Raw genomic sequence first — 23,522 nt, forward strand, 5'->3', positions numbered from 1 at the left:
ATTTGGCAAGTGCATGCTCTGGGAGAGTACTGCACGTAGCACGAATGACTATCGTGCTGTGAAAACCTAAGCCAAACTCACAGGTAAAGATCGCTGCATGGTGGCTGCAAGGTAGACTTGTGGTAGAAACGAGACATTTTTAACACCTATTCCAGCATGATAAAAGGACAGATAACAATTCCTCTTGCATCAAGCCCTGGAAATTGCTGCACTGGGAGATTACTGACAAATGCACAATTTATCTTGTACTAAAAACTTGCATCGAAATAGTAGATTTAAGTGCCTGAGAGGGTTGGTAGACACGGGGAGAAACTTTGAGCGGTTTCCAGGAACGAGCAGATTTAGTGTCTTGTTAAATTAAGCAACAAACTCATCAGACAGAAGCACAGGATTGGGAGGTGACACCAGAATTGGGAGCTGTGCTGCTAAGCCGCTTTACTTCTGTGTCCATCAGACTTCCACATTTCGGCTGCCTAGCCCATAGAGCTTGCTGACTGCTTGGGGCAGAGACCGCAGCTGGGCAACTGCAGGGGTTCTTCCACAGCAATCACTTTTTAGCCCTTGCCATTGAAGCAAAAAAGCTTGATAATGTAATCTGAGAGATGTCAGACCGCAGATGACTGGTAAAAACAAGCTGGAATGTATTATTCTGTGTTGTACCTTTTCAGCCCTGCGAGCTGGTGATGCCATGAAGATGTGTCTGGAGATTTCAGGCGCAACCTGGCTTAGCCCAGCACTTCTGCTTTCAACCACATTCGCAATGATGACAGACTGCTGCACACTTCTGAGAAACGCCATTTATTGTATGACAGCAGTTGTCACATGAACATCGACAAAAGAAATCATTCCATAGCAATAAAAAAAAATAATTGAATTATTACACAGATGCAAACAAAACAAAACACCAAAACCAAACAAAACCAGAGTTAAAATGAAAAAGCAGTGCGTTGTTATGCAATGTAAAACATACACAGAAAGCCATGTTCTTCTGCTAAAGTGTCAGATGCTCATCGCCATCCCAGGAAATAAGTCGTATAGATTTTTTTCCTCTCCCCCTTGCCCTGCCCCAAGGAAAACTTAAAGTGAGATATTTCAAAGGGTCAGATTAACACAAAAAGCATTTTCAGGAGAATTTCTATCCTGTTTAAGTCTTTTGTACCCTTCTGGTTCTTTCCGCCATCTTGAACAGGTATTGGGAAGCCTGAAATAAACCGCCAACATCACTTAACCAACCAGCATGACTGATGTTGGTCAAAAGGTCTTCTCCCTTCCAAAGGGCCGCACAGACGGCATCGCAGAAGACAATGTCTGGCGAATGAGCTTTGGTTCAGTTCACTAAAGAGAATTTTGCCCTTAAAATAAGCAAGAGATAACCTGTCCTTGAGAACTGTGTTGGTTTTGACTCTCCCAGTGGTCTTTTGAGGAGGGGTGGAGCAAAGCTAGACCAAAATGAATGTCTGAAGAACAATTCTTGGGATTAGAAGTAGAGGCCGTTCCTAGCCTGTCGCAGAAAACAACTGATGATTTTCCGTATTACTGTATAAAATTTTATTCATTAGAAATAAGACTATGGAATACTTTAAGGCACCTCATGGTGAAGAAGTATTTTAAAGGCTTGAATAACTCACTTCTTTTTCCAAGATCTCCAGGTAGGAATGTAGCTTACAGCAACCAGCACTGCTGTTTCCAAATAAAGCATGGACATTTTCAAAGTGGAAGTTTAGAACTATTTGAACTTTTCTGTAAAAGGAAACATCAAACACCTTGCCCAAAAGGTAATTTGTCCATTTAACAGACCAAGACATTCACCAAAGGAAGGTCTTTCTCATCCCTGACCCGAGTTTTGCCATTCCGGTATATGGCACTTTTTTACTCAACTGAAATTAAACAGGTCAGTCAATCTTAACCAATAGTCACATAAACAAAGCAACTATCAACAACAAAACCAACAAAAGAATCTAAAAACCAATTTCCTGATTAAAATATTTGTTCCTTTAAACTAAAAAGATCTAAATAATGTCAACAACAGACATAAATGACTTGTTATCCATTGTTCTACCTGCAATTTATGGTTTCCAAGTGTGATTTTGTAAAAAAATTTGTTTTCTCTCACATTGATATTTGATACCTACAGCTAGTAATGTCCTGACAAAACACGTGAAGAAGCAGAATCAGCATTTTCAGAGATACCTGACATTTTTGTGCGCATTCAAAAAGCTATAGGGTCAAATTAATTCTGGGTCATAGACTGATAGCTGGATCTGTCAGGGTCTCATACCAGTGAGTCTGCAGCAGCCAGTGTTTTGCAGCTCTCCTCTGTAATGTAACTCACCATAGATTCATTTAAAAACCAAAATGAACTAAAACTGTAATTACACCCTTGGTTTACACATGTGTATCTCCTTGGTTCTGGTAGAAAAAAATATAAATTCAAGGTATACAGCCAGAAGAACGTACTGTTCTCTTAAGAGTATTTAAAACTCTCAGTGTATTATACATCATACTCACTATCTTGTAAGAACTAATGATTTAGAAATTAAAAGAATTCACTATTGTAAAACACAGTTAGACTCTGGGTATGTCCAAACTTCTCAATTAAAAAGGCAAACAAATGAGCTCAAGCATCAGACTCCATTAAGTGTCTACACTGTCTTACTGGTCAGCCCACCCTAGCTCTGTTTTTGGACCACTCCACCAATGTCTCTGCACGACAAAGCTTGAGTAGAGCTTGGACATGGCCCACACCATGGATCCCTTTCAAAAAGGCAGTTACAGACAAGACCATGCAAGGCCGAACTTTCTTCATGCGACACAGTCCCCCAGCATTATCCCAAGTGACTCTTTGCACTCAAAACTTTTCTACATCTTCACATACCTCTGCAATACAAACACCACCGTACTGAGCTGCAGAATATCCTTATTTTCAGACAATTTGAAATGAAAAGGAAGGCACAACGAAACACACTAGATGATAACCATGTTCTAGGTCTGTAAGTGGACTGCATGAGCCTGCAGAAGACCAAGGACCAAGTGACACAGAAAAGTGGATATGCTGATGTGGTCTAAGGACTGTCCATAAGCACTGCTCACAATCTGTGTGACATGGCTTTGGGGACAGGCAGCTGTCCATGACCATGTGCTGTTTAGCACCAGACGTAGCACAAGCCTCAGTGTGCACATCACTGCATGAAGTTCAGTCCCACTGACTTCCTTGGGATTCGTTCTAGTGTAAGATGCTCCACACCACAGAAGTGTCAGAACCTGCCAAAAGCAAGCTAAGGACAAGAGCATCTTATTTTGTAGCTTCCTCCCAATGACAGAAGGGGACATTACCAACAAAACAAGAGGCTTGATGCTGTTTTTAACCTGCAGCCCAGCAGGGGAAGCTGGCTGGTGGCACTGCAGGTAGTACGAGGTCCTCCTCTCTCTCCTGGGATGCCACCGCAGGACAGCAAACCTCTGAGCCTCACTGCAGGGAAGATGCTGCAAAGGGGGAATGAGAATTCCTGCATGGGACAAAGTCCTTCTAGATGAGTCCTCATACAGCCTTTGACCTCAATCTACTTCTGGACAAGGGGAGAGTAAATTTGAATTGGTTATTTGCTCGTGGAACTTCTTGATATGAGAAACATTCATGTTTGCCTTATTTTTAGACCACTGGGTGAACATTTGTCTTACAAAGGTAACAGCAAGCATCATCAGCATTTTTTTTCTCGAAAGCACAGTATTTGGCATGTCCTGAAGAGATCTGTTGCCCTTTAGTCTCTTCTGTGACCTTTAAAGAGTGAGATGAATAGATTTACTTTCCACTGGACCTCAGGGAGAAGGTATCTCCAGAAACATGAAAAAATCTGAAGCAGCACAGCACTTCCTTGATTTTTTGTCTTTTTTTTTAAAGCATGGGAATAGTGCCTTTGTGTTAAAGTGCTTTGCTGAATCAGGACATAAGTTATTCATACCGAACCTCTCACTACATTCTTCTCACTATCAGCAAGAACCACTTGAAACTACAGGTTGTACTTTCCTACCTATTCCAATAAGATGCCAACTTCAAACAGCTCGAGTTCAACGGAACCCCGATGCAAAACTTTAAATACACTAAGGTTAAATATTTTTAACATATATTTAATGAATTTGTTGTGTACCCTGCAGTTACAACTTTGGCTTGAAGGCACAAATATTAAGGCACAATAAATGCAAATAACGTATACATTTCAATGTGTTGTGTTGAAGATAACTTTGTACTACACAGTATTTAGGTATAATGACATGTCATTCAAACGTTTCCTCAAGTTATTTTAATACCTTTTTTCTTTGATAACCTGGATAAAAAAAAAAGGAATGTACGTTAAATTATTTAAATATTTCTTCAGTGCAAATGTGGTAATTTTCTTCTAAAGTATAGAGGTTTTCTTCTACAGTATAGAAGACAGACTGATTTTTCAGCATTTGGATTTTAGCAAAATAAAACTAATATTTACATTCATCTTGAACAGCATTACTTGAATTATTTATCAAAAACAAAGTATATAGTACTTTTTGCTATCAAAAAGAAAGAAGTATTTTTGGCTTGTTCTTTTTTCTACCAACCTGCATAGCTACTTATGACAGGCAGAAGGACGGCTGCGTTAGACAACTAAGGTGCACACTACCGAACCTGCTGTTGAGACACAGCTGTCGTGCTGAAGTGACACTGAAAAAAACCCCTTTGGTTTTGCTTGTTCTCCAAATATTTCCAAAAAAGAAAAAGGATGCATTCCAATTTTTTTTTTAATAGGCTCCAAATATGCACCCTAGACCTGTTAGGTGTCCTGCACCTGTTTAAATAAAACGAGATTTCTACCACATAACTTTCAAATAAAAACCGAGTCTGCCTAATTTCCTTGGCAATACAAACATAATTAATTTGAAAGAAAAACATATTGCACTGAAATGAAAGAAAGGGGGACAGCAAAAAATCTTCTTCTCAGTATTAAATAGGAAGGACGTCCAGTGCAAAGAATCGCTCCCTCTCTTCCCAATCTTGTTGACACTTGCAAACCTTGTCACTGAGTTTAGATGATCTCGGCTTTACATTCTATGGAAAACAGTTACGGTTTTGAGGGGTCACAGTGCAGTTTCAGTTATGCATAATCCTGAGGAAGGGTCCAGGGAGGAATCTGTGGCAAGCTGGCCATTCTGAACCACTTCTGGGTAATTCTTACTGAAGTACACCTACAAAAAAGATCGGATTCCATGAGTAATTATGCAACAAACACCTTTTAATTTCAAACAAAACTTCTGGAGGTAAATACAGTAGAGATAAATACATGTCCCTAAGGAATCCCAACAGGAACTTCAGGTTAGTGGCATTCAGTAACTGTGTGTAACTGAAAAATTAGTAAAATTACTATATGATCTTACATTATAACAAAGTGTGAGAAAAATCCCACGCAACCTGTAGATCCAGTCAAATCTTGGTAATTCAGATAAACCGATATATTTTATCACATTACATTAAACTGATAAGTAAAATCATTTTACTAGCTCAAAACATGAAGATAAATTAAAAACAGGATGACAAAGAAGCTGTGAAATCTTGCGTCTGCACAAGGGTTTCTCATTTTCACACATAAAATGAACACAATGGATTTGGATGTTAATATCAGGTTGTAATCCCTATATTTTACAAACTATGATTGACAACCATTGAAACTTCGAGGTATATGTATGAAATACCCCAGCGTTTAATTTGTGCTGCAGAGCAGTTATAGGGCCTATAGAAATGTGATCTCTGGATAGTGAACCACAATAATGAAAGAAGAAGCAAAAGCTTTAACAATGACTCAACCAAGCAACTTCTCTAAAATGTAAGATGATACCAAATAATAGGACAGTTCTTTGCCAAGCCTTTGAGTTCCTGAATTCTACCAATTTCTAGCTCAACTAGAAGAGATACAGGTTTCCTGATAAATGTATAATCAGAACATAAAGGAAATGAAATGCTGTCAAGTTTCACTGTTCCACAATCATCAGTTTTTAGTAGCTGTATCATATCTCTGTTCCTTGACAGATGCGCATAACAAAATGAAATAATGTCAAGACTTGTGTGCTCTTATCTGAAAATGTGTTTGGGTGAAAAAGGACTTCAAATGCAATTTTTTCAGAGAAGAATGTGAAAAGTTTTGTTCGAGTCTTTAAAAACAGAAAATGCGCTATCTTTCTGAAGCTGACACGTGTCACGAGTTAGGCCTCATAGTCAGATGGCTTTGACTGTGGCTTATGAAACATTTCTCCGATTTATATTTGAGAGTGTTGTCAACAAAGTTCAGTTTGTTTGATAATAATGTCCTTTTCGTATATATGAATACATGTATAAGATAAAAAAGAAATAGTAATTCTACAAAAACATTCCTGTAAGTATCACTGTCGTCTTTTGTGCGCGCACCCCAACGCAGGATACATGCATCTTTACAAGTTTCAAAGAATATTTAGGCCTGATTTGGATCAACAAAAGAATTGGAAGCCCTGTCGAGAGGCATCCCTTGGTAACGGGCCACAATCGGATGCAATGGAGGGAAGTAAATCAGGCGCCTGCCTGCACACAGAGACCGCAGCCCCAGTTGTGCATTCCCACCCTGTTCCTGGTTTAAAACATAAAACTCTGGCGTACTTTTAATGCAGATTTTGAATGTGACTTTTTTCTTTTTTTTTAATGGAAAGTTAATAGAAAATCTTGGCACATTACTGGAGACACAGTGAAATGGCAGCTGCTTTTCAACTGTCTCATTGCAATTCTTCCCCTGAGCCCAATCCCTCAAGATATTAAACACTCCAGTCTTTATACAAGTTTCTTCCACTGCCAATGCTGCGACGTTTTTAAAAGTAATCACTGAGGTGAGATAACACCTAATATTTTAATATTTGCACATCTGTCACAGCTTTAAAATAAAATAATCCTTATTTTTCCCTCACAGTACTCAAACTGAGTTCCCCTCACAAACTGATTGACAGAAAATCAGCCCTACCCTGATGCCACCAAAGCTTGTGGAAAAGACTCTCTCAGTGCTGCCAAGAGCATGGAAAACACACCAACTTTTGTTTATTTCAATAACTGAGCACATTTTTTCTCCTTTTTAACTCCTTGGTGACTATTTCCCACTTCCCCATAGGATTTTCTCCTGAAAGTTTTGTGTGAACTGAGCAAAAATAAAAAAAAAACGGCCTCAGGATGCCAAGCACAACTCTATTGCAGTCAGGCTCACCCGCTAGTTTATATATACACTCAGTGGTCTCCAATTCGAGCTGTGCCTGTGTTGTTCTTTTGACATTTGCAGAAAAAAATGGGGACAGTGAGTGACCAAGAGAGACATTCAAACAGCAGCGTTGGATCAATTCAGAAGCCTGAGCTAAGGTTACAGCAACAGCTTCGTCTTGCAACGCTTAGCTAAGATGCCCACAAGAATTTTTGAAAATTAGGTTTCTTCAAAGTTAGTCTTCCAATTTAAGGTGTGTAGTGCCTCTTCATTTGCACTTAAAGGATATATGTAGAATCCATACTGTTCCAGAAAACGTATTTAAAGTCTCACCTTACTTGAAAGAAGCTCTTGGTACATTTGTTCTGCACAGGACTCAGGTCCAAAGTGCAATAAATCAAATAATCGTTGCCAAAGCATGGCCACATTCCAAAGCATTTTACTTAGCAACCCACTGTAACGCCTTTTGAAAAGTATGTATATATGTCATGTTACCATTTCTTTTTATGTGCAGCATGCTGTTTTTCAACAACAGAAAAGAAGCTGTTCTTCATAAAAACAGTTCTTAGTAACCACAGTAGGAATGTACGAGACCAACAGCAATACATGTAACAGACTTACTAGTGTAAAAAGAAAAGCCATTGGAATCAGCTCTTGTGACTAAGCAACTTCTCTGAAACTAAGCATAAAGCACAAGGGACAGCAATAACAAAAACCTTGAATTAACATCCAAGCCCTTCAAACAGAAAGAACTGTAACTGTGCTTCTGGGTAGCTGCTGACTGGAGATACAGTCTCTCGATTCCCATATTTTTGGGCTGAGTGCGGATAAGCACCATGCTTTGCATTCTTGGCAGATGCTAAAGCTTGTATCTGCCTTCTAGCCTGGGAGTTAGCAAACTTTTTCATCAAACCACATTTCAGCAGAGACTGGTTCCTGGATCTCTTCCCTTCCTGTACAAAATCACATAACATTGATGTGGTAACTGCAGATGACTATACGGGCAAGCAACATCAGGCAATTATTACTTTTTTTTATATATTTTGAATTATCTTTGAATTCAATTGTGCAACTGGGGAGGGCTGTAGGGAAGGAAGAAAGGAGAGACAGCATGACACGGCTAAATCTCTACAGATGACAGCTGGACAGCCTCACCTCTTGCCTTTCCAAGGATCAAGCCTCCAGAAGCTGGCCTTCACTTTGCAAACACTGGCCATATGAATTTGAAGCTATCCTTCTAAACACCATTTATACAACCTCCAGATTGTCACACACATACCATAAAAAACATGGCTGACCCATTCCTTTCTAGTAATTAAATATAAGAAGTTACACAGTGGCAATGGAGAAGGACAGCAGGACTTAATATATAGCCTAGTTAAGGACAACACTGTTTCCTCAGTTCAGTAATTAGTGCCACACACTAATTTATAGTGTACATACAGTGTACACTCTTAGCTACAGAGCTTCACTTGAAAAACTCTCTTATAAAAAGAAACACCTTTCAGTAGCTCTAAAAAAATTCTAAGCATATGAATGGATAGAGAAACCTCTTCCATAACCTTCAAGAAGTCCAGTAAAATAGCCTCCGGACATGAGCACGCAGCCTTCAGGACAGCACGTTTTTTCTTTTCTTTTTTTCCCCAGCTTGCTGGAAATGCTCCTGGTTTTACTGGGAAATAGCCAGGCACGTGCCATTTTGTTTCCTGTCTTTACGTGTTGCTTCCCGTCTACTGGTGTCCTGTTTCCCCAGGAAACAGTTTGGAGTTTGTGTGCCCCTAGTTCTGCTCCACACATCCAGCAACTGGAGGAGTGGAAAGAATGGAATTTAGAGGTAAGACCTTTGCCTCTTGCCTTGAAAAGGCTCTCTCAGGTCGCTACATGACTAGTATCAGTGCCTTGCTTGCATGCTGAAAGTAAAGTTACAGGTCTATAAAGCAAGTTGCTGCCAATCTCTGTGTGGCTGGTCACGGCTGAAGCGGTACTGAAACTTCTTGGGCACTGGGAGAAATAAAACCTTGCTCTGGACATTTCACATGGTAAATTATCATAAAAAAAAATCAAGCCAAAAGTTAGTCAAAATGAGTTCCTCAATCACAGGTCATTTTTTTTATCTTCTTATCTCTGCTTCGGCTTTCCATCTCAAAAGTGGAGATGATATAGCCTCACCTCAGAGGCATATTATGAAAATTAAGCCATTGATGTTTCTAAAACGCTTTGATTGCCAGAGGAATGCTCACAATTACATTAATAATTCTGTACTCAGAGTAGGATCTGAATAGTAAGCAGGGAACAAGGAGGCAACCAAACATTCAACAGCTGTTTCTTAATTGAGCCTTGCTCATCCTATGTGCAGAACAGAGTGAGGGTACAAGAAAAAAGTAAGAGAAAGCACAAAAGAAAGAATTCGATCACACCCTCCAGAGACCATAATACAATTCACAGGTACTGAACCTCAAACTAAAATTTGATGGGCCCTCTTAAAAACACAGAAATAACAGATAAATGCTGGACTCTGCAGTCCTAACATGTTTTTACTGCAAGTTTTTCCTAAGATCAATGCCCAGCACAGGTGAGTATGTAATATATTATTTACACTTACTGTTTTGTGTACATACAGAAGGATGCAAGAAATCCAAACAGTCTTTCTGCTCAGGGTATATAAATACACTTATCATTTGGAAGTCTGTGTATAACCCACTAAAAAAAAAGCACTGGCAATGATGGCTTTGCCTTGCAAAGCAGAGATTCTTTACTGGAAGGCTTAGTGTGACACTGAATATGCTAACTTGAGATAAACAAACTGCAGAGGCAAACTTAATTATCCCTTCTTCTACAATTACCCTTTTTGCTGTTTCAATCAGAGAAGCCGCTTCAGTCTTGCCCACTTGTTGCACCATTTTGTAAAACAAGCCGTCTTGTTCTTGGAGCAAAATGTACGGTTCACCATATTCTTTCAGTCTTCCTGCATCTAAAACCTGTTAAATCAGCAGAAACCAACATATTAACATAAAAAATTCAAAAACAAACGTAAGAGACTACAAGCAAGGGGGAACGCAGGCACTTTAAGTGCTAAGATGAATTTTCTATCCTGAAAATGAAATATGTCTTCTTCAAAGTAGCATTGCACTTTTTCAGTTCATAGACCTGTTGTACAATTTTAGAGTGCCCTACAGCCATTCCACCTATAGGAATCCATTGCAAAGTTATGCAGAGTATGGAAATACAATGTTTGTGAAGCCAACAAAGCAGATTAGAAGACTCATTGTGTAAGAAAGAAACAAAGAGGCCTAAAATAGGCTCTGAAGTAAACAGCTGTGGGTAAAAACCACGCAATAACCACCACGACGGTTAAGGGAGAATAAGTAGGTCTTTTGGATTAGAGGAGGTGAAGATGTAATTAAAGAAAATGAGGGTGTTGCTGAAAAGATAAACAATTTCTTGCATCAGTTTTTGCCAACTATGTATTAGAAAGATACTTACCCTTAACCTATTCTTTCTGCATTAAAAAAAGAATATGAGATGCCACAAGGGATATAGGTACCCAACAGAGAGGAAGGGAGAAGGAAAAAAAACAACAAAGAAATTTAAAAGGCATTAATTCAATAAGCCACAGAGGATACATACAGCCAAATATATCAGAAAAAAAAAAAAGAATAAGCTGATTGAACCTGTAAGAAAATATTCCCACACTAGTGACTCTATTGAAGGACTGCACGGTAGCAAACACAGCACTTATATATTTGAAAGCCTTATGGGATTCATTCAGGGTCATTACAGACCAGCATATACATTTTGAGATAAGACAGCAATTTAGTAAAAATAATCATTAAAACACAAGTATAAGACACCCACATCACAGGTAGAATTTGTTGTCCACAGTTTTAGCAACAGTAAATTGTACCTCACAAATCTGATACAATTCTTAATGCACCAGGAGAAACCTGAAGGAGAAATGGTTTATATGGTTTTCCAGAAAGGTTTCTGGTGTAACCAAACAGCCGTGCTCCAAGGGACAAAAATTTTTCAAGAACCTGGACAGAAAACAGATTAGAAATAGAGATGGCATTTTCCTTTGTGGAAAACTGAACAGGTAGGAACTGGTGGGAACCACAATGTCCTGGCATATGTGGTAGCTACGTATGTGTTAGTCATCAGAAAAAGGAGTTATCAGAAAAGTGACAAACCTGCAAATGACACAAAAATGTGCAGGTAAGTCTAGACCAGAGGAGATTCAGATACAGCTCGCTAACCTCAGAGAATGAGAAATACAATAGCAGGGAAGAGTCAATATTGACCAATGCAATGCACTCAAACACTTAACTGGCTTATAAGTTAATGGTATTGACTCAAGAAAGATGTGGGTATCAGTCTACAAGTTCAGTACTTTAGTTCATGTGTAGGAGCAGCGAAGTTAAAAAAAAAAGGATTTATGTGACAAAACAAAGTCATTCAGAAAATATTTTTGTTCTTCTATAAATAAAATCTGAATACACATGGCATACTATTGAAAAAGATATTGCCACAACAGAGGGACTTCAAGGACCCCATAACCAATCCATAATTATAGCGTACACACTTGTAAGGGGAAAAAAATATATATATAAGATTAGAAACCGGAGCTGTTGATTTCAGGAAATAGATTATTATAATAAAAGGTATAATGAGGACTACTTCCAAAATAACTAAAATAGTTTGCAAACTGATGTTTGAAAGAAGAAACTCCAACGAGCTTGGAGACATATTCAAAGTCCTGTGAGGAAACTTTCAAATGTGCAATTTTTGCCCATGCAACTCCGAACAGCAAAACACCCTGATGAGCCAGAGCTGGGCAGGTCCCCAGTGCTCATGGAAAAACTTTCAAATATCGGTAATATTGCATGGCACAATATATGGTCATTTAACACACAAGAGATGCAGTATTTCACCTGTGTTAGAGAAGTCTACTTGCACGCATTGATTTTTTCGTCTATTTAGTTCTATGCCATTTAATTTGAATATTTAAGGATTAATTAGAAATATAATCACCATCTGTGACACACTGTACTACATAAAAGTTAAGGACAGCTTCCTTAAAAATACAATGGTAATATATCATATAGCGTTCAGCATAATAATTAAATTGGGGTGCCCCAGCAGAGGACATCTCTGGTGCCTTGATAATTGTAGGTTTTTTCAGCTGAGTACCAGCTTATTCAACCAGTCCTTAAGAAAGAAAACAAAAAGCATCTTCTTTAATGTGTCGCTCACAAGTAAAGAACGACAACAGAAACGCAGAGGGTTTTTTTTTTTAAATGTATATTACAGCAGTATTCAAATTTTAACATTAATTTTGCAAATTTCTGAAACAATCATAAACACGGACAATTTTCCTTCTTTAGAGGACCTGGGAGGGGAAAACGAAAATATTTATTCTTCCTTGACAAATTTTAAACAGTCAAGTCCAGAAGATGAACAGATAGTATGCGTCCAGAGCGATATGCGTGGCTAGAAAAACTGCATTCACATTTTAAACAAGTCACTAATCTGTTCATATCCTTTTCCTGAGGAATAAAACCAAACTTATGTTATCAAAATAGACAGAATAAACACAGGGAAAACAACTTGTGTTGCTTTTTAAAAAAATCTGAAATGAAAAAATAAAGTTAAACGATCAGACAATGTCATTCTTATAAGTCAGGAATACTCTACAAACCCTATTCACCAAGGAAAACCAGTGTTTCTAATAACAGCTGTCATCTACAAGACAATGGAGAGAATTTAAGCTGATTTACCTGGTAGTTATATATTTATACACTTAAAAAAAAGCGCTTAGACAAAGAGATAGGTTCTCTTCTTTGAAGAAATACGTGCTGATCGAATTTAAATAAATAAATAGGTACTTTGGCTAAGGCTTTGCATACTCTTACTCACTGACTCCAAGCCAAATTAAAATCATTAGGACTTCAAAAAGCCAGCCAATCATTCAGGAAAGGTGGAATCTGGTGTTTACCAGCCACATATTTTCTGATCAACCTCTGTGCAACTCTTATCACCCCACAATACGACCAAATCAAACTCAGATGCGCTCCAAGGCCGTCGTACCAGTGGAACTTGATACAGAAAAGCCAGAGAAGCTTCCAGCTGGTGAAATCAGATCGGCACCATCATTGTGGAAGAGACACAGGCAGGAGCACAGGACTCTGAATCAGCCTCGGATTTCATTGTAGACTTTAATGTAGATTTTGAGAGAGAGGCATTTTGGAGGAAACATTCAACTTTTCAGCTCCTTGGTCTGACCTTTTGTAAAATACACCAAATAAAGCCCCACAATCATTCTGTGGGACTTAATTGCCTGAGAAATACTTCAACACCTCTGAGAAAAATAAGACAAACACAGAAAGCTATATAAACCCAAAGCAGCCACACATAAACCAGGGCCAGATCCTCCACCGGCTTGCACTGGCAGCCTGTTTTACCTCGCCCGCACTGTTCTTGCCTTTGTAGTCAGATCTGTGTGACTTCAACAGGATTTTCTCAAGGGGAAGAGTAACTCCAACAGCACAAAATTTACAAAATTGGCCCTTAGTGATCATGCAAAAGATCACACAGAAAAATTCTTATTCAACGGAATTCATTCACCTACTTGTGTAAGGTGAAACTGCTCTTTACTCACAGCTATCCAAACTACCCTTACTCAAGCAACACTACTCAGACATTTTACGTTCAAACAGGGCTTAAATGCTGGATTCTCCTTGATTAAAATCCTCTCAAGCAAATCTAATTCCACTCCATCTAATGTTTCATCCTGGCTCAGTAGTCTGGGGCAGCGACTGCTCGTCCTAGTTGTGAAATCTTCATGTTGGGTAGAAGGCAACATAGTTTTGAGCAGCACTTTGTTTGACGTGGAGACACAGAATGACACAGGAGTGGGATTTAAAACATGGCAGGGAAGGGGCAGAGAAACAGAAAAGAAAGTTTTGAATTTGAATGACCTGCAAAGGCAAACATGGAAACACAGAATTAGCCATTTTAATGTGTTGTTTATATTAACTCCAGGTAGCACAGAAGGCCTATTTGCCTGTGCCACAAAAATGTTGCTGAACTAAATTTGTTTAAGATTTGGAAATTACAAAATAGTTGTCCATCATCTGTACCTTGCCAGTATATCCACCTCCACTCTGCCTAGGTCCCACCTCCAAAAAACCCCAAACTTTGCAGTATTTCCATTCCATAGCCTCACAGTTTAATGTATTAACCATGAAAAACACCAGGGAAGACACAAGGAAAACAAAAAACAGTGAAAAAGAAAGCAGGGATCCGTTTCACAAAGAGAGAAATGAGACAATGAGTGATGAGGATACAACATCCAGAGAGTCCAGATGCCAGCAGAGCCCTGAGCAGCAGAACCAGGACAGCACCGTTGCTCCTCGGTGACTCCTGCAAACTTACTGATATTGTTCTGTAGCACAGGACTTTGGAAAAGCATAGATTCATTTTGGAAGTGAATTTAAAATCTTCTTTGTGGATTACTGTAAGTAAGAGAAGTGTCAATAGCCAAAGAAAGGACACAGATCCTTAAAGATGCTGTAACAAATACCATATATTTATGGCTATCCATAGACACAAAAAAGAAAGTTCTAAATCCTGCTTTTTCTAACTTTCAGCAACCAAAGCAGACAAACCAAGAGAACAATAGTTATAAAACATTCTGAGAAAAAAAAACAGTCCAAGGTTGGAAGTGCTCAGCAACAGAGGAGGGGGGCATGGGAATTTATTTCAATTATTATTGAGGAATGACTACTATTCCTATTCACGTTCATCTTCACCATAAAGCCAGAGGGAAAATGGGACATTTAAGAGCTGATCATAAATGTTTTTATTTCCTATTCAAAAGGAATATAATTCAAGCAAATTATCTCCTAGGGAATACATCTGATTTAATTTAGACTTGGAGAAGACATCACCAAACAACAAAATTATTATTAAAGTTCAAAACTCCGTTAGGAGTACAACTTTGAACAATGTTTTCCTCAGAGAGCATACATCAAGATGATCTTCAATAAAGTCCTGGGAAGAGGAGAATATTCAGGAGATGCTTCTGGTTACATCATATTATAAGAAATATATTTACCAAAGACAATACAGAGCTTTGTGGGAAACAGTCTACAGCCTGTGCTCCAGTTGGTATTAAGTTCAGATGCATGTTCTGTCCCTCCATCTCACGGTTTGTCAAAACAGATCACAAACACGTACATACTTCTCTGAAGAACCATTTAGAAATATCAACCTATCTAAAGGGGTTTATGGACATTGAAGAACACTGAGACGGCTGCAAAGATGACTCAGAAAACATGATAAAGTTTTGTTTTTTCTTTTTAAGGTTTTTTTTTTGTTTGGTTTGTTGTTTTTTTTTTTAGGTTTTGGTGGTGGAGCTTTGGCTGTCTTTTGTTTTGGCTTTTTTAGTCTTCAGGTTTAATCTAAGCATTCCCCAACCTCTTTCAGGGCTCCTGTACAAATTATCAGTAACTCCAGACAAATTTGGTGTCAAGTAATGTACATTTCATACACCATATGTACAAACAAAGCAGAGCACACTTGGGCATTTACCTTCTTATAATCAGAATTATTCTTTTCAGACTTCCCAAATATTTCACCTCAGCAGAGCTTAAATTTGATGTAACAGCGTCAAATCTGCCACTGGGGTTTGACATGTGCCCCCTGCCCACCTTCCCCGCTTCACAGAAAAGGCAACTTCTGACACCTTGTTCTGTAACCAGAATCAGTGGATTTTTTTAAACTGAAATTATTCTTGTGTTATAACCTAGGGAAAATTGAGCATGCAATGCTGGCTGGTAAATTGTTGCACCTAGGAGTTACCTTTACTTTTCTTGTAGAGGCTTAAAAATCTTTTTCTCCATCTGACAGCATGCCACTGTAAGCTGGCTGGAATGTTGTGGCGAAAAAAGTATCAATTATGTATGTAGTAATGAGTCTTATTCTACTGATAATCATTTGATATTAACTCCTTCTGTCTCTTGACAGGGGAAAGAAGATTGTTAACCAGTCACTGCAGATGTTTCTTGTATTGTTCAGTCTCCTCACCTCAAAATATCTGATACACCACTGCAAGTTCAACCTTTCCCTTCGAGGTTATGAAGGGACCTCACGCCAGTTCTTACCAGCAGCTGTACACGCTGACAAAATTATTCTTTGGTCAATCAGTAATGACTGTTTCCATCACTGCGAAGCCACATTTCTCAACTGGGATTGCAGAATGGCTCAAACGTGGCCCTTAAGTGATAGAAGACACACTTCAGCTTCAGAAATCCCACTCTTTAATAAGGTTTTTGAGGGTCTTAGGAAGTTAGATAAGTTACAAGGATATTATACTTTTCAAGAAGTTAAGGAATATAGTTACAGATGACTGGGCATGTCTCTTGGTTTTATCAGTTTCTGATGACAATGAACTTGTGGCTCAGCTGCCGTGCACGCAGTTTTACCTTATCAGAAACTCTTTGCTCAAACCATCAGCCACCAGCATGTGCCCTGCTAATTTGCTTTTAAACAGCAATGCAGTATTTTTGAGGGAGTGAAAAAAAATCATTCTCTAAGATGCGTTAGTATTTCTAGTAGGGTCTGGATTCCATACCATTGTCTTTAAAGAAACATGATCTGGCCATCCTTTCCTTATGGAACCACATTCGCACACAAATGCCTGATAGAATGAGAGATCAAGGTTCATCAAACATTGGCTTCGCTTCCTGAAGTAATTCAAATCCAGCTCTTCATTTGAATGCTCCCAGCTGAAGTACTGCCTCAATAATTAGTTGTTTTATTTAGGCAAAAGAAGAATCTTGTTGGACAGCCCTCTTGAAACTGGAAGCAGCTTTTAAGAACTCAAAGATGCCAACATATTGGAGAGGTGTGGCTTAAAACTGGCAGAGAGAATCAACAATCCCAGTATCTTTTCAAGATCACTGGGATTTTGACTCATTTTAGAGACAGCTGTGCCAGGTGTGATATTTACAGCTGTCATAGATGCTTTATTTCAGCTGACAACACTTGCTCTGATACATGACCATGGCACATAGCTCAGTATTTTACACAAAACTTACCCTAAAATTCAGTATCTTCTCTTAATGGTAAAGATACATAAATTACTTAGCTTTGAAAATGTGTTCACTGCTGATATTTGTTGAACTCCATTATTAAATCCCAAGAAAGAACATGGAAGGATCTGGTTTTCCCTTATGGTTTGCTTAAATACCAACCCAGTTTCAGAAGAACTGAGAACCATGAAAATTGCCTTTGTTCACATTAAAACCAAACCGATAACTTCTGAAAAATCACTTGCTAAATGCTCAGCTCTTCCAGAAACTCTGCAAGTCTTGAGTTACCAAATGAAAGGACAAACCTAATGGTTCCCAGGCCCTTTGGTCTCCATCAGCTGTTCAGATGGGCTCCAACACAGCCAAAGGCCAAGTAGGTAGGTTGGTATCAGTCACACCCAGTGTCTGGTGGAACTGCTTCGACAGTCCAAAGAGTGGCCCTGAAATATTTCATCAGCCCTTATAATTTAGTGTTGAGATCCCTCCTAAATTTTCACATGTGATTTTTTGGATCCTGAAAATCTCGACATTCAGACAACCTTAGAGATATCCAGTCACCTTACAGAACACATGGACACAAGTGATGTTTTTGCTGTGTACATACTAATACTGATATTCAGATATTCTCGGACCAAGTACTATTTTACCTCCCTTCTGGCAAGGCATCTCAGCTGTCACCATTAACTTCAATGTTATGCTCCAGGCAGGTCCCCTTCTGTGACTATCCTTCATATTCCAACCTTCACATGGCTTTACCCAAGAGACTTTTGTCCCACAGCGCAGTCAGGATTTTTCTTAGGTTGAATAAAAAAAAATAAATTTAATTCTAATATTACCTAGTCTATATTCTCAAGACAGAAGCTTTGTCAAAAAATGAGTTTTATTAGTGATTGTTCCATTTGAATAATGACAGTAGGTGCACAAATACGAATAGAGCAACTTTACCTTGGATTAATGGATTGAGATCAACAAGGTACTTTAAGGTTTCTAGGAGGAATTAGGTGCCCAGGTATCTTTGGAGACCCGATTCCTAGTTTTGAAAATTTGATGCTCATTCAAGCTTCTATAATCCATTGAGCATCCTATTCTTTTAACAGAATAGACTTCAATAGCACAAGTATAATATGCTATAATATTTCACCATTCTCAGGATGGGCTAATATAAGGTCCAAATGCCCTTCAGCACTGTGCTACAGAACAAAAAAATACCAGTTTTACACCCTTGCAGTTTTCCTACTTTAGAATTTGGAAGGACTGAAAAACAACTCTGAATGCACCCCAAATCACTTCTACTTTTCAGAAAGTTTCATGTTTTACCATCCCAGGCTCCAGGAAAATCTATAGTCTTGCCAGTTGACCTGTCTTAAACATTTTATGCACTTGAGTGGGCCTGTATCTGACAGCAGGGAGCACTCTTAAAAAAACCCCCAGTCCTACAAGATGAGAGAGAAAACACTAAAGGCAACAACACACACAGTTTTCACAAAGAACTGTCTTACAGCTAGGACTGCACATTTCTGTATCTTGTGACTTACATAATCCTACCTAAAGAAAACATCTAAGATTTGCCGTAAAACACATCAATTTTCCAGTGGTGATATTTAACTAAGTGGCAAAAGAGCCATCAAAAGACGAGCCAACAGACCACAGCACTTACGGTTTTAACTCAGTATTACTAACTTAAGCGCACAACCACTACCTTCGTATGTTCTGCACACCTCCATCTGGAGCTGGGCCACTGCAGCAGAAGCTCATGTGAAGGCACTGGTAGGGCAGCTGGGGCTCCTTCAAGAGCTCTGCTCCTCATGGGGCTGCAGATTCACATCCCCTCATGCTCGTTCTCCCTCTAGCTCCATCACTGTTGCATCTGTGGCAGCACAGTGCTTCAAAAGAAAGAGTTGGAGACTGGCCTTGCCCTCACTGCTCTGAGTAGGGCATCCTCCTGGGAACAGGGAGCATTGTGTCCAGACCTCCTCAGAAAGAGGACAATATAGAACACAGATTTCTGCACTTCTTGGAAGAACGCCCCTCCCCATGCTAAGGAAGGGCAGCATTGCCATCTCTATTGTGTTCATGTAGGTGTCTATTGACATCATTGCCTCATCTCCAACTGAATGGATGAATACTAATGTGCAATACTGGCTCAGATAACAGAACTCCAGAGAGAGACAAGTGTTCAGACCTTGTCCACTGCACAGTATTTTCCATCTAGCTGCAGGCGACTCCCCTTTCACCATACAAACTGCCTGGATCTCTTTCCAGAGTCCCCCCTTTGCTTTCAAGATGTTTACAGCTACTCTTGCTGGACTGATTGCCCTGCTGAGGTTAGATGTCTACAGCACATTAAACACAGTGCCTGATTTATGAGACTCGAATGTTCCACCATGGTAAACGTAACATAACGTAACGTCAGAAAAATAGGAACAACTGAACAAGGGGGTGTTACCGGAAAGACGTGGGAAGTAATTTTCTGTTGACCAAAACAACAACTCAGGTCTGGCTGTGAAGTAGATTGTATTGTTACCCTGAATACTAGTCACTTCATAATGTAACCACAACAGGTTTTCCCATAAATAAATCAAATCTCTTCCCATGATTCTCTTAATCAAAAACTTCCTATTTGAATGACAGTTTTTAATTACTAGATCAAGTTCTGCTTGCATAAAGAGTTTCCATTTCAAAGAAATATTGCACTGATATGAAAAGTCTCTGTGGAGAAACATCCTTGTCATTGGAAAATGCACAAGTTTCGACTACTCTGTGGCTTTCCTATAGAGAGACCACAACACAGCATATAGAGCAAATAAATGCATCGGGCTCTTGCCAGATGCATATACTTAGTTTGCAACTGATCTACTATGTTCCTGGGTGAGCCTGCATTTCTGTTTGCTTCTGTTTCCCCCTCTGAAAAAACAGAGTTTCTATTAATAAAAAGTATTTCTCAACCTGGACAAGGAAGCAGAGAGGAGGAGGAGGCGGTGATAGGGATTTTATGAGATACCACTGGATGTCTTGGGAGTGGTGCCTCCTGGCTACCCCAGGCTGCTCCTGGCTGAGTTTTTGGTGAGCTGCAGATGCAATTTAGGTAAAAATCCCTCACCCTGTAAGGTCAGAACAGGAGAAGGAAGCAGCTGTTGTGGCGGTGGGGAAAGCTACGTGGAATGAGAAGCCAGTGAAGCAAACCTGAGCTGAGCTTCTGCTGGGTTACTCCATCACAGAAGAGGCGACTGCAGCAGTTACCCCATCCTGCCCCTTCTGCCAGGGAAAGGGGTGCCCACCTGTGCCAAAGAACTAAAATGGGTACTGCTGGCACCTGCCGGGAGGATTAACAACCTTGGTTCTCAAACTAATGAAGAAGGAATGAGAAAATGTCCTAAGAGACTCTGGAGCAGCACAGAGGGAGGGAAATAGAAATAAAAAAGAGTTTGAAAACCGCTGGATTATAATTTTATGGTAGTATTATTCGATGGCCTGACTTAACAAGTCTTTCCAACTTTGCTTCCAAAGATTGTATGGATACTCCCCTATCTCACCCAGGTGTTTGAAGTTTAATTAATTAATGTTTGTAAAGAGCGTTACAATTTCCAGATGAAAGGTCCTATGCAAGTGCAATGTAGTATTACTCATTGAGGTGATTGGGTTAGAGAGTATCACGTTACACAATACAGCTCTTCCCTCAATGATCTTAAGCGTTTGAAGTTCTGATAAAATGTATTTATCACTAAGATAGACATAATGGAAATACTCGTAAGGCGTGACCTGGATTATGAAACCAGAGGTATGGTTTTGGGAACGGAACAAACGAGAATTAAAACAACTCCTGAGGCCAGATTTGTATAAAATGTATTCTCCTCTTCCTTTTTTTTCCTCTTCCAGTAGGCTTTTCTTCTCCTCTAAAATAGAACCGGTTATTATGATGGGTGTGAGCAGACATGCAACAGTTCACGTTCAGTTCCTATTTCCATACTCATCCAACTTGACATTTTCTCAGGACTTTCTCAAAATTATTTTCTGTCTTTTTTTTTTTTTTTTCTTATATTTCTTTTTTAAATGTTTAGATTAACCCTAAAGATGAACATTTTCTTTTTGGAAAATTCTGCTTTCACTGGCAATTAAGTGGAATTAAATCAAAAGCTTGTGGACAACGTCAAAATGGAGATTGCAGTCAATATGCTCAAGACATTCAAAGCTATTTACATCAAGATAGGCTAAAGACTAGATCAGCATTAAGTTCATGACATTCAACAATGACAGATGCAAAGTCTTGAATCTGGAATGGAATAATTCCCTGCATCAATACTAGCTGAGGAGTAACTTGCCTGGGCATCACCTGTGCTGAAAAGGAGGTGAGGTCAAGCAGCATGTGCCATGGGTATCAACAGGAGCACAGAGCAAGGGAACTGCTTTACCCAGCACTCATCAGATCACATCTGGAATCTGGGGACCAGTTTTGACCCCCTCAGTACAAGAAAGATGAGGGCAAATTGAAGTGAGTTCAAAACAGAGTCACCAAGGTGGTCAGTGGGCTGGAGTACTTGACCTATGAGAGGCTGACAGAGCAGGGCTTGTTCACCCTGGAGAACAGACGGCTTCAGAGAACTTCACAGCAATCTTCCCATATCGACAAGGAATTTACTGGCAAGACAGAAGAAGCAGGAGCTTTAGTGAGACGTACATGCTATAAACTGAAGGGAGGCTTCAACTGGAAATGGGGAAAATAAGATTTCAAGGCACATAATTAAGCATTGGTGCAGGATGCCCAGAGAGACTGTGGAATGCCTATCTTTCAAGGTTTTCAAGACCCAGTTGGATAAATCCCTGAGCAACCTGATCTGAAATTGGTGCTGTCCTGTTTTGAGCAGGAGGTTAGACTAGAGACCTCCTGAGGTTCCTTCCAATCTGAATGATTCAATAGGATGGGAGGGAAACCCTAGTTTATGTTTAGGTTATGTATACTTGTTCAAGAACAGGCTTGGACTTTTGTGATCAAGAGAGTTGAACACCTTTGCTCAAAATTTCGCTGAAAAATAACTTTACTCATTATTTATCAAAAAATAATTGTTAATAATCCAACTTCCAGGTTCCATCTTTGTTCTTCTCTAATTTTTAACAAACTTACCATGATAACAAACAACAGAGATTTGGGATGGCTCATAAATGAAGGTACTACTGAATCTAGAGATCTCAGTTAAAGCAGAAACAAACCCAGGATTTTTAATAACACCAGGTGATGGAAGAACAATGCACTTCAGTTTGTGCATTTTTACTCTTAAAAAAGGATCTGTATCAAGTTAAATTTGTAAATTACTAGAACACATTATTGGCTCACCAAATTTTAACATAAACTGAAAGCTTTCTTTAGCTGAGCCTTCTCAATTTTTGTGATATTTAAGTAAATGATTAATTTTCAATGAATGCCAGTTTAATTTTTAATGGCACTCATTAATAGTTAGTTTTCTAGTGGGACATTATTTTTCCTTGCATTTTTAACACACATTTTTCTTACTCTTCCAAAAGTCTGCTATATTCCCACCAGGAGTTACATGCCTGAGTAAACCAAGTAATTAAAAGTGTAACAAAAGCACACCTGCCATAACTCTGATCATTCTAAATATGCGATCATACTTCTGATTTGTCCAGAAACAGAATCAATAACTGAATAAGGATGTCAAGAAAACTGGGGGTCACATGTCAGTAGCCTCCTTTTTTCTGCCCTATGGTTCTCACCCTCCTCTCTCCCCCCAGAAAATTGTAGAAATCTGTAAGAAGATCAAAATGGAGCAATGTAAAAAGAAAAAAAATATTTAAGAGTTACTAATGACTGTGGACTCAAATGCACACCTTCTGGAAAATCTGTTCCTTAATGCTCTAAAGAGGTCAAAGACATTCAAAAATACTATATTAGATAATGTATGAACATAAATGGACTTCTAGGAAACTAGTGGCTAAACTGAAACAACCTAAGATTAAGAATAATGTACAGACTCCAAAAAATGCAATAGAGTAACTATACAGTTGGTAATAATACTGAGCAGTTTGGTGAGAAGGGTGATTTCTGGGCTTTTTTTCAATGATTTCTGGCAAAAAAGTATAAAAAATAAGCCATCTATTTTTCATTACAACTGTATACTAAAGGCAAAAGTAAGAAAGCATCTTCGTGGAAAGAGCATTCTGTGCATAACATGTTAATGGTAGT

At 39.0% G+C, this 23,522-nt stretch overlaps 1 protein-coding gene across 3 annotated transcripts in view; it reads right to left on the bottom strand.

Annotated features, from left to right (window-relative positions):
• Positions 1-782: 782 nt before the first annotated feature.
• The window catches only part of ABCC4 (ATP binding cassette subfamily C member 4 (PEL blood group)), a 157,157-nt gene continuing 134,417 nt past the window's right edge, over positions 783-23,522 (bottom strand). The window contains exons 30-31 of one of the 3 annotated variants that reach the window (XM_065056982.1): positions 10,079-10,213; positions 783-5,214 (exon numbers count right to left, since the gene is read on the bottom strand). In XM_065056982.1, the coding sequence (XP_064913054.1) occupies positions 5,107-5,214; positions 10,079-10,213 (243 nt within the window). In that variant the 3' untranslated portion in view covers positions 783-5,106. Of the gene's footprint in view, positions 5,215-10,078; positions 10,214-17,973; positions 18,121-21,837; positions 21,962-23,522 lie in introns of those variants that run through there. The other 2 variants (XM_065056990.1, XM_065056995.1) reach the window with 2 other exon arrangements.

Source organism: Columba livia, chromosome 1 (assembly GCF_036013475.1).
Source record: "Columba livia isolate bColLiv1 breed racing homer chromosome 1, bColLiv1.pat.W.v2, whole genome shotgun sequence".
NCBI lineage: Eukaryota > Metazoa > Chordata > Aves > Columbiformes > Columbidae > Columba > Columba livia.